The 12,246-nt window shown below is 41.6% G+C and overlaps 1 protein-coding gene across 3 annotated transcripts in view; it reads left to right on the top strand.

Moving 5' to 3' along the window:
• NAV3 (neuron navigator 3) overlaps positions 1–12,246 on the top strand; it is an 862,925-nt gene that overhangs the window by 799,850 nt on the left and 50,829 nt on the right. For all 3 annotated transcript variants that reach the window (XM_039497831.1, XM_039497841.1, XM_039497851.1), the window contains 4 exons: positions 3,444–3,485; positions 6,005–6,165; positions 8,480–8,668; positions 11,226–11,278. In XM_039497831.1, the coding sequence (XP_039353765.1) occupies positions 3,444–3,485; positions 6,005–6,165; positions 8,480–8,668; positions 11,226–11,278 (445 nt within the window). The remainder of the gene's footprint in view (positions 1–3,443; positions 3,486–6,004; positions 6,166–8,479; positions 8,669–11,225; positions 11,279–12,246) is intronic.

Genomic DNA, 12,246 nt, shown 5'->3' with positions numbered 1-12,246 from the left:
TGGGCTGCTGTGCTCAGCAGCAGTCAGATAACCGGTTACAGCTCCTTGATTCTCCATCTCATCCTTGAACTAGTCCCAGTTAGAGCAGCCTAGGTGCTGCTTTAACTTGTTCCTGCTTATTATGTTCCCTAAGGGTCCCAATTTTATAGGGACAGTCCCAATATTTGGAATTTGCCTTATATAGGCACTTCTTACCCCTCACCCCTTGTCTTGGTTTTTCACACTTGCTATCTGGTCACCCTACCTGAGGGCCATACACCAGTAAGGTATAGCCAAGTGCATTTCACACCATCCACTTCCTCACCCAACCTCTGAATCACCCCCCTGAGCTAGGGGCTGTGAGGAGGGAAAAAGAGGGGTCATCTATGGTCTCCAGGGACTTCTGGAGAACCTCAGAGAGAGACTTGTGGATGGTTTCCACAGCTCAAAGGGAACAGAATGGGGATAGAGATTCTGCCCCAGTGTCTAGAAGGGGAATGTGGGCTTGACAATCTGAGCATTTATGCACGTCTGCTTGCAGCACTGCTCTTGGTAGTTTACAAGGTGTATGATAATGTTGGTATTTATAACATTTTGTGCCATTCGCCCCTTCCGTCGTTCTGATGTAAAAAGGCAGTTCACCACACTTGTTATGGGTCTTCCAAGAAACTCCAGTTTAACACGTTAAATCTGCCTCGTTTGTACAATATCTTCAGAGGTCTATAAACCAGTAGGGTCAGCGTAGCTATGACCTAGCAGTATTACTCTGCATTATAATTCAGAAGATCTACTTTCATTTACTGGTTCTGGTTTTCCCTTTAATCCCATAGTTATTAGTGTTTGTAGAAGCAACATGCTCAGCTTCATAAAGGGGGAGAGAGTGCTTCCTGATGCTGAAAAGAAAAGACCTGCCCAATTAAGGAAGTGAATTAACATGCTGTCATATTAGCATTAATTATTAATAGCTGCAATGTGGACATTTCAATTTTGGAGGATTAGTCATAGGATTTAATAATATTTTGAAATATAGAATAAATGCTTGTTTAGTTTTATTTTGGGCAGCTAAATTATTTCCACTCCCAGTTAAAGAATATTCACCTCTTTTTCATTTAGGTATCCGCAGTCAACCCTCTCCACACACCCCTTTAAAGTGGGCTCCTAAATTATGGTGGTTGTTAGATTGTAGTGTGTACATGAGTCACAATATTTCAGGCATTGGTTCTTTAAATAGTTTTGGTATTTTAGGGGTCATGGTGTACAGCTTATTTTTAATACATGAAAACATACAACCTAAAGAAATGTCACAAAATCTATTCCTTGTCATGGGCTTTGGAGTACACAGAAGGAAATGTTGTTGCTATTCTGATCATTATTATTTGTTATATATTGAAGTGGCACCTAATGGCACAAATCAAGAATCAGGCCCTTGTTTATTATAGAGGACTAATAAATGCATGAACAATGCATTAAAATCCATATAATCTCCTTCTCAGACAGGGTTAATTTTTGATGACTGTTCATCTACCATGGTTAGGCTGGAAATCAAGTTATAGGTTTATCAGTGGACCAACCACTTGTAGACAGTTATTGTCATGCTTACACTGCATCACCTCTATGGGCATGTCTGTACTGCCTGAGGTTCAGACTATGGTGGTATGAATAGCAATGAGCATCAATATGCTGTACAGTAACTCCCCCATGTGGATGCTGCAGGTGTGAACTAAAAGATTCCTAGTTCACATTAAGGTAGACCACTTCAAACAGGACTACATCAATGTGAGGTAGGAACCTTTTAGTTCATGGCCATAGCGTCCACATGGGGGAGTTACAGTTCACTTAGGTGCACACTGCTGTTCACACCCCTGTAGTCTGAACTGTGGGGCAGTGTAGACAAGCCCTGAGTAGCTTCCATCAACTTTCTTCTCCCTGTGCAGAGTGAGGCCCTGACTAAATTTGGGACATTTACTTTATTAATTTTACTTTATTATTTTTACTTTATTAATTTTACTTTATTATTGCTAAGACCAGTTGAGCTCCTCTGGGGTTAGTAACATTGAGAGCCCTAGCTGAGATGAGTGGCTGGTTAGAGCATTTTCAACATCTTGTCAGTTAGACCTGCTGTGAGCACAGTTATATAAAACGATGTTGAAAACTCCAGTGCCCCATCTGCAGGAGGGCTCTCAGCACTGCTAACACCACTGGAATTGAGCCAGTTAGCAATAGTGTGAAAGTTTTAGAACATTTCCCTAGGAAGGCAGTGTGGATCCAAGGGACTGTTTGTTTCTGATGCTTCTCTCGATGGTGTAAAGTACATGCTGCTTAGCTTTGTGGTGATGGTGTGATGCAAAATAGAACCCCCCCCCACACACACACTTTTAATTTAATCCTCATATTGACATTGAATTATATTTCCAAAATAAAATAGTGTATTTCACTGAACAGCCCAATCAAGTATTGCAATCACCAGCCAGCTGAAATCCTCGATTATAGGCACCAATTTACTCAGATCCCAGGGGGTGCTTGACCCCCCGCTCTGCCCCAGGCCTTGCCCCCACTCCACCCCGACCCACCCCTGCCTGGCCTCTTTCCGCCCCCTCTTCCCAGCACCTCCTGCCCGCCGGCGAGGGGGAGACGCTGACCCAGAGGGCTGCCGGTGGGTGCTGAGCACCCACTAATTTTTTTTTGTGAGTACTCCAGCCCTGGAGCACTCAGGGAGTTGTTGCCTATGGCCTAGATAATTGGGGGAAGATAAACCACCTGAATTATTTCCTATTTGAAGGAAGGTAAGGGACCGTCCTTTTAAGCAGCTCCCTGTCTCTAGAAGGATTTACACTGGTAAGAACCCAGTTCTCCTGTGCCTGGCATCTCATATTGTTGTTCACTCCAGCACAAAGTGAGTTTTAAAATGCTGCTACCATCTAATCTGGTGGCATTTTACACCGCATCTGCACTTGCATTGATTGCACAAGCAGCAAGACAATGGTGAATCAGTCTCTATATATTTAGCACATCGTCTTACAAGCAGAATCTGCCACTTAGCTTCTGGCAAGGCCATGCTGCCTCTTTGCAGGTGTCACAAACCTGCATTTTGTATAGAAACATAGCAAAAGATCATAGGAAGCTGTGAAAAATGCAGGTTCATTCTGTGACCATATGACTCCCATACAGGTTGAGTCTGCATGACTCAGTAAGGAAGATTAAGAATTGGAAGGCAGAACTTCTGTCTGATTTGGATACTCGCCAAATGGCTATTGACCCAGACCAAAGCATGTCTGGATGAAAAATGAACATGTGGCAATCCATGTCCTGTCTTCCTCTCTAATGAGTCAGGGTTTTATCATAAAGAGACATTAAAATATATTAAATCTCCTTTTATTATATGAACATATCTAGACTTTTAGAGTTTGTAATTCTGAACAGTCCTGTTTACTGTATGTCCTTAGGGGTTTTCTTTGTTTTAACAGCATGCAGCTTGACAGAAATACACTACCCAAAAAGGGACTAAGGTATATACTTTATTCAGCATGATTGCAGCTTCTCTGTTGTTCTGTAAACTTTTCTGCATTGTCTCTCCGTCTCTTTCTCCTTGCTGATCCTGTTTACAACAGAGCTCCTGGTGCTTAGGTTTAAATCAAGCAAACTAGACCCTTCACATTAGATTTTCTCTTTCCAGTCTGGCCTAGTGAGTAAATTGAGTATACAGATATAGCTTGGAAAGCAAAAACTGTTAAAAATAGTTTCCTTATATGATGAATGTTAAGAGACATACAATGCAGTATAAAAAAAGAGAGTAACAAAGTACCTTTGCAACACAAAGCAAACTGAAAGTGGGCAGAATAACAAGGTTTTAGAGATGGGCCAGAACGTGGGCTCTAAGTGCAAGTAGCCATGGATTCGGGGTGGGGGAGAACTGCCATCGGAGATCCAGCTTGAGGGGTTAAGGATTCACAACCTAAAAGAGACACATTTCAGCATCCAGGGTTTGAAAGTATAAGACAGGCCCTGCTTTAACACACCCCAGCTCTACTCAGAACCCAACCCAGCCACCCACACAACCTCCACTCATCAATGCTCTCTTCTCTTCAGATAGGGAAGAGCATAGGCTACCACCCCTGTCCTGGGCTCCAGGTTGGGCGGGGTGGGGGGAGAAAATATATGGCTACTCCCACTCACTCTTAAGGTTGCCATATCAGCCTGTCCACTGCTCTAATCCAACAAAGCTCTTCTGGGAGGTAATGGCAGCTGGATCAGTCCACCTTCCTCTCCCTCGCCTCCCCCCCTCAACACACACACACAAACACAAACACAAAAATGGGGTAGTAGTCTGACATACAGTTCTCCCCTCACTGGAACTATATGTCCCAAAGCCGTGGTGTTATCGATAGGAAACTACATAGTATCTTCTGGGCTTCAAAGTCCAAGTACTAGGAGTGGGTGTTATGATTTCTGCATCTCCCCAATGCACTTTGTGTGAGAGAGGATCAAGCCAAATTTCCCACGACCCCTGGAAGAGCGCTATTGGATGGCGAGAGTACCCCAAAGAGCCATATAGGAAAAGCATCCAGCTAGTAGAGTCCAGGTGGGAGGTGGAAGTTTGTGGTCCCATCCTATAAAAACAGCAAGGGTGAGTAAGGCTGGGGGGGGTAGGAGGGGTCAGGGAGTTACGAGTCTGCATGTGAGCATAGATGCCTAATTAGCTGTTGTCTCAGGATTTTGCACCATTTTGGTCTGATGAAGGCTGGATCCTAGTTATGGTCTGTATGCTACTGGGGCTCTGTTAAAATCCGAACCCTGAATTTTCACTTCGGCTGCTTCCAGAACCAGAAACCACTGGGGTAGCCCACCTCTTCCAGGTTTAAAGAGCAACATGATGCATCATTTTTTAAAGAAAGAAAAGAAAGGATTATTTAATCTGAATAGGATACTTTTAAAATATCCCACATTTTGCATGAGAACGAGTGACATGAGAAATTACAAATTCATTTAATCAGCTTCCTAAGCAGAAATGGCAGTGCCTCATAAACCCAGAAGCTAAGATAGCAAAAGCCTCTTTCTCTGGGATGACTGAGGAACGTTGGTGGCACGTGATAGCGGGGAAGAAAGTGAGACTGCCCTTCAGTTGGCATGGAATTGTGCTGAATGAAGTTTTACGGTGGGCTGTCACAGGCAGAAGTAAAAACAGGTTTCTGATTGAGACCCAAACAATAAGAAATACCTGCAGGATTTCTAATGTGCTAGAATTTCCCTTCCTCTAACCCAGCCACAAGAGCCCGACCGATGGGTTGGCTGTTCTCCCTGTTCTACCTTCTATCAGTTACACTCGTTGTATTTGTTAGCAATAGCATACAGCTGATTAATAGATTTGGTTTCCAAACTTTTTTGTTCCAGAGAATTTGTTTCCATTTAAGTGATTATTTGTCCCTATCTGCTTCCCTCCCCTACCTAATTTGGGAAGGGACACAATGCCATGTAGCATTCCATGAGACAAACATCCCATGTGATCACAGTAGCTATCATTACCAAAGGAAATTCCCATTTTTACAACTGCTGATCTGTTTCTGTTCCCTTTGCCTTACCAAATGTCCACATGCTCGAACACTCCTGTGGCGTGTCATTCTGTAAGCAGACAATCTTTCTTGGCTTTCCAATCCGTCATTCATCCATTCTATGAATATGGTACTCGGCCTTTGCCTCATCTTATTCACCTGCTGCAGCTTTTTAAGTCCTTTTCTCTCAGTTCAGCTGTCTGTTTGGTATGATTTATCATCACATTTCACCAAAGAAAGGAGAATGTTATTTTTGTTTGTTTGGGGTTCGTTTATTTTTAGAAGTGTTTTTTCCACCTGGGAAATTTAAAACAGGTGCTTTAAAGTTAACTGTAACAATTGAGTAACTGTAATTAGATATAGGACAGTCAAGATTGTTGTTCTGTCTGACCTGCAAAGCATATTTGATGTTGACTATTGTTCATTACATTGTGAACCCTGTTGCTGTTGTTTTAAGTGTGCCAGCTGTGATTTTTCAGATATACCCCGTCATCTCGGCAGACGAGCCAGGAAGAGGGCAAAGAGTGGCTGCGCTCCCATTCCACTGGAGGTCTACAGGACACCGGCAGTCAGTCCCCTATTGTTTCGCCTTCAGCTATGTCTTCCTCTGCAACTGGGAAATATCACTTTTCCAACTTGGGTAAATGAATTTTTCCCCTTGCTTCCCGCACTAAAACATAATCATAAAACTGAATATTTTACAATGCATTGTTTAGTCTGTCTAGCTAGGTACCCTTCCCTCCCCCTTACCATAGTATCTGGGCACCGCACAAACATTAGTGAATTTATCCTCACAGCATCTCCATGATGTAGGCAGGAGTTGATCCCTATTTTACATGTGGAAAAGAGGCACAGATTTCCTGCCCAAGGCCACACAGGAAGTCCATGGCAAAGCTAGGAATTAAGCTCAAATCTCCTGACTGTTATGGCAGCGTTTTAACCACAAGACTGTCCTTTCTCCCTCACAGCCTGATCCAGCCATCAACAGGATTATTTCCAATTGTTTTAGTGGGCATTGGATCAGACCTTTAATCCCTTCTCCCATTTGGGTAATAGTACATACTGTAGCTTTGTTTTGAGATCGGCCCAGATTCAACACTGGGAACATTTGGATCAGTAGACAAACTTCTTGGCTGAACCATTTATCTGTTATGGGCCCAACCACAATCCTGTCTCCAAATGCCCCCACACTTCAGAATAGTTTGGATCCAGGTCAGGATGTGAAATTGGCTGCCCTGTTCCTGCTCTGGATTTTATTACTAAGACCTCTTTTTCACCTTCTCTTTATGACAGAAAATACTACTTTTGAGTACTTGTAGTCAAATAAACTAAAGACTTGAATGGATGTATGATTTTTTTTCTATTAGTTGTTTTTGGATACACACACTGTGGTTTCATTCCAGTTTTACAATGTTTTGTGTTTTGTTTACTTTATATGATCTTTCTGCTGACATTTTTTATTCAGCAGTTTTTGAAAACTTAGAATCTTAAAATACCTCAGCTCCCTTATAGTAAAAATATGCTTTGTTTGTTAGGTCTGTCTCTCTGTCCTCCCACAGTGTTCGGGTCTCACTGACTTAAACTGGATCAAATGTCAGACCTTCTGTAATTGTCATCCTCGAATAGCTGGCCTACCGAAGGTGTGAACCCTAGTTTTACACTTAGCTCTGATGTTTGAGGCCATTACTACAGAACTAGCAATAACCTGTGAAACATTCACACTTCGGTAGTGCTGCTGTTAGATCTGTATCCTCTGTAGGTTGCAGCCACTAGAGAGCAACTGTATCAGGCACAAAAACATAAGACTTTTTATTATACTACCTACAATTCTGAACAAAGACATTTTTATAAGTAAAATTAGATATAGTCTAAGCAAACCACTGGTTGGGACATTTTCCTGTATTTGTATTGGTTTTAAACATAAAGATAACTCTCTTTAGCACAGATTTCTCCTCGCTACCTATCGCTATTATATTTTTCCTTCTTCTTTTATAGCTCTTGTGCTCACTTAGTAGCTTTTCCCACAGCAGAGGCCAATATAATCTACTATTGCAATAGCTTATTTTGCTCTGTCCTTCCTCTTTTATCAGAGCATCAGTCCTATGGAATAAATGGCTCTCAGAAAAAAAACCCAAACACTGCTGTTATGATTTCAGACACATCCAGCTCTGCTGGGAATCTTTTGGTCTATAGAGCAGATCAAGACACAAATCAACAGGCTGACTCTGGACAGAAAGTATTGTTTTCATGGGTCAAGGTCTCATATCAAGCCTCCCATTTCACTGGCAAATCAACTTTCCAATAGCTGAGAGTAATTTCCTGAGTGCTGATCTGCAGCTGAACCAAGAGTAGATCAGTTACTCCTGTTTCTTAATGTCAGCCAGCTGGGCCATGTGGGAGCATCTATTGAATATGGTGATAGGTGCTATGGAATACTCTAAATAGCGAACAAAGAGATTAAAAATGGATTTTTGCACAGGGCCTACCTCAATGGAACCTCAGTTTATAGGTATTATTGTAATCTATATAACAATTAATAATAATATTTGAAACATTTAACTGCAGAGAATAATTGGTTTGGTTAGTAAAGTTCCTCTGTGAACAAAAATGACAAATATTCACTTTTAATTTTGTAACTGATGGGGTTCATTCTTTTCTCTGATTTTCTGTCTTATCCATTATTGCAGCCTCTCTTTGCCTGACAAGATGAACAAGTGGCTTAGTCAGATGTCAACATTGGTGTTGCTCTGTGTTCTGCAGCATTATTACGTGCAACAGTTAACCTAGACTGACTACTTTGGTTTTGCATGATAACTTCAGGCCTAAGAATGAAAGCCTTTCATTTCATCAGCAGTGAAAAGCCCACCTATCCCTGCATGCCACTGTATTCATTTTGCACAGAACCAAATCCCCAGTAATGGAACATACCTTACAAATAACGCTTTGCATTGCAGTGAGTCCAACCAACCTGTCCCAGTTTAACCTTCCTGGACCCAGTATGATGCGTTCAAACAGCATCCCTGCACAAGACTCTTCTTTTGACCTGTATGATGACTCCCAGCTGTGTGGCAGTGCCACATCCTTAGAAGAAAGACCACGAGCAATCAGTCATTCAGGCTCATTCAGAGACAGCATGGAAGAAGGTAGGGCTGAGTTAACGCTTCGATAAGCAAATAAAACACAAATGTAGCAGGATTCTAGTTAAATGGCCACCTTGAGTTGTAAATATTGAAATAATTTAGTAAACCTTTCTGATTTATAGTGAACTGGACCAGGGCCGCCCAGAGGGAGGGGCAAGTGGGGCAATTTTCCCCAGGCCCCACAGGGGCCCCCATGAGAGTTTTTCGGGGCCCCTGTAGCCCCTGGAAAACTCTTGGGGGGCCCAGGCCCCCGGAACTTCTTCCGCTCTGGGTTTTCAGCAGCAGTTCGGTGGCGGGGGGGCCCCCGCCACCAAAGACCCCAGGCCCCCAGAATCCTCTGGGCGGCCCTGAACTGGACTTGTAGCCCCTCTTGCTCTGTTTGAGCACAAGAGTGGGTACTTACAATAAGCTGGGATACAAAAGGGCATGTTCTTTATAGACTGAACACATTCTATGTGTCACTTATTAATTGCCTGGAATAGTTTTTGAACTATCGGAAGTAAGATGCAGAAAATGTGGAAGGAAGGGCCTAACTCTTATTCTTGGGAAATTATTTCATCCTTTCTGCCTAAAATGCGTACCATGCCTTGGTTATCTCCTGCCTTGACTACTGCAGTCTCCTCCTCACTTGATAGTCTTATTCCTATCTGTACTCCCTCCATTTTTTTAAATGCTAAAACAGTCTTCCTTACCCCAATTTTTATGTAAGTGATGACAATGTGCTTGGCACTGTACAAGAAACAAAAATAAAGACAGTCCCTTTCCCCAATCAGCTAATGTTTGTGAGACAAAGAGGAGACAGGATGTACTGAGTGACATAAGTAACAGATTATATATGTTTTAAATTGTTTTATTTGGCTTTTTTGATGGTATATCAGTGAGTGGCAGTGGAAGCAGGACAGACTGATTCCTCAGTCATCTTCTTAGAGAAGTTAGGTGAATTGATGCAAGCATACAATGTCACCTAAGGATAAAATCTGGGGGGAAGGGGCAGTGAGGAGGAAACAACAAAAGGAGCAGTGGAAAAGTGGAGAACAGGACCAGAAAATCCAAGTTAAAACAGGGCACCAAGTAAGAAGTTGCAATGAAGAGATCATCAGAGACCTTGGAGAGAGCAGTTTCACTGGAGCAGAGTGGATGGAAGCCAGACTGGAGTGAATGCATGAGTGAGTGAGAGAGGAGGTCAGTGCATCAGTAGTAAATGGACCTTAGTAGTTCATAGACCTTAAAGGTGAAGGGGAAAAGGGGCATGAGTTGATATAGATGAAGAGGGAAATGTGACCAAAACATATTTTATTTTGGATGGGAAATTAGAGCTAATTTACACAGTGAAGGAAAGGAGCAAGAAGAGCATGTGGGGGTGAGAGTTAGGGGGGCTGAATATGTGAGAGTAAGGGCAAGGGAAGTTAGTAACTGAGAGGGGATGGTATCAAGGGCAGAGCTGGAAAGATTCACAGAGTGATGGCAGGTGGAAGGAGGGGTTGCAACTATCATTTATAAATATCTCAGGATGGGCATTGAATCCTGTAGTATCTTGAAGTGTACCCAGGATATTGGTAATAATTACCAAATACTAAGGTGATTTAAAGCCTAGGTTCCCTATCAAGAAATGTTTTAAATGTTAATATCTCATGCATGGCACACATGCGTGCTTCAGATAGTTATTAAAACAGCATAATATGGTCATACATTTTTTCCTGGTTAAGAGCAAATATGAAACAACCTGCACAACTGTGGAATTTTTGTTCAGACAGTACTGAATAACATTTCATTTACTGCGCTAAAGATAAACCAACGGATCTTCTCTGAGGTTCTGTATTGGAGCATCTTCCCTCAGGATCTACCTTAAACATTATGAGGCTAAACAGAAGTGGCTTTCAAATGTTCTCTCACTGTAGTCCTAACTGGCCACTTTCCAGAGCCCTATTCATTGGGACCAAATCCTACAGTTTTTATGCAGTGCTTATAGAGGGTAAAATCATTTGATGGTCAATTAAAATACAGCAGTGCATATTGCAGCACCACTTGCCTTTAAAAACACAGGTGCCAAAACAGACTACAAGTCCAAGCATTCAGTGCTCTACCTCGATCTAAAGAGAATTACCAGATAAGACCTGGGCATTTACAGTAGCTGCAAGGCACTCCTCCATATGAAAGATGAGCTTGCTGCATGCTGTGCTTTAGAACTCTGCAGTCAGCACTCTGGATAGATGGGTGTTCATAGCGCCTTCTCTGGTCTCTTGAAACTCTGTGTTTATCAGGTGCTTGACTGCCAAACAACAGAAATAATGTTTGGTTTACTGGTGAAAATACTGTATCTCATTAAAAATCTCTCATACCTACAGTACACAGGCAAATGTTTCTCCATTTAGAGCAATCATTTCAAGTTCAAGAAAAATAACTGCTGTTTGTGTACACTGATAACCTCTAATAGCTGCTCTTTGTGGAAGATTGTTTCTCATTTTTAAAAGAGATGCTCTGCTATTGAGCTCCACAGGGGAGGGCTCATGCTGTTTCATCAATATTTTATATAATGGCACTTTTTTCTTCATTTTTGTAGTACATGGGTCCTCATTATCATTGGTCTCCAGCACCTCCTCTCTCTATTCTACAGTAAGTATTGATAGTTTAGGAAAATAAAAAAAGTCCTGCCTGTGTTATTGTACATCTCCAATAAAGCTTTCTAGCTCATTAAATAGTTTTAAGTTTAGTGGATTAAAATTGCATGTAAGTATTGCAGTAAAGCAGTGGAACAGCTATTTGACTTCAATATTATACTTTTGCTTTTTCATATATAATTAGCATATTTTTTTCCTTAAGTGGTGCATTTAACACTCACTAAACTTTCTGTGGTGTAATTTGAAGGCTGAAATATAAAAAAAAACATGCTGAGTCCAACCTCACGTGGGGCCGCTTATTATTCACTGCACTATATTATTGTGCTATGTAATTTTTGACTGATTTCATCATTGTTTGGTGTTTGTGCTCTTTAAGAGCAAGGTCTTGTAATTGGGTGCCCTGTGGAGCGTTTTTTTAATGTTACTGTTTGAGAAACTCCTCTTAAAAGTACAGGGTTGTTTAAGGGGATACAATGTCTAGTTTAAATGCCTGTTGATCCTTCACAAAAATGGCACTGTCTAGATGTTCTTTTCAAAGAGAAAAATAGTTTCTTGAAAATTAATTTATTTCATTAAATATGTTCGCCCAGCCCAAATTGAAGTTTGTTTTTAAGTCTTCATTTGATTTGGGCTTTTTTTGTAAAAGGGAGACATTAATTCTGATCTTTGTGTGATATGTTGTTGCACCTGTTATGCTGTTGAAGGGCAATGATTTACTTACAAAAGCCTTAATCATGAAGTAGCTGCAGTGCAAGACATATGTCCATATTTTAAATGAGAAGAGTTATGTATGTGTTTTGTATATTCTCTTGAGTTATAGATAAGTGATCCTTTGCAATCTTTTAGCTAGCGACAGTTAGAATAGATGTTGTCTAGCCCCTCATGAGGATGAGAAGGTGCAAGGAGCATGTTTTCTCAATCCTCCTGCCCCTTTCTACCCTATACACTTGCAGAAGGGGCATC

Source organism: Mauremys reevesii, linkage group 1 (genome assembly GCF_016161935.1).
Source record: "Mauremys reevesii isolate NIE-2019 linkage group 1, ASM1616193v1, whole genome shotgun sequence".
Taxonomy (NCBI): Eukaryota; Metazoa; Chordata; order Testudines; family Geoemydidae; genus Mauremys; species Mauremys reevesii.
This window is presented reverse-complemented; position numbering and strand designations above follow the sequence as displayed.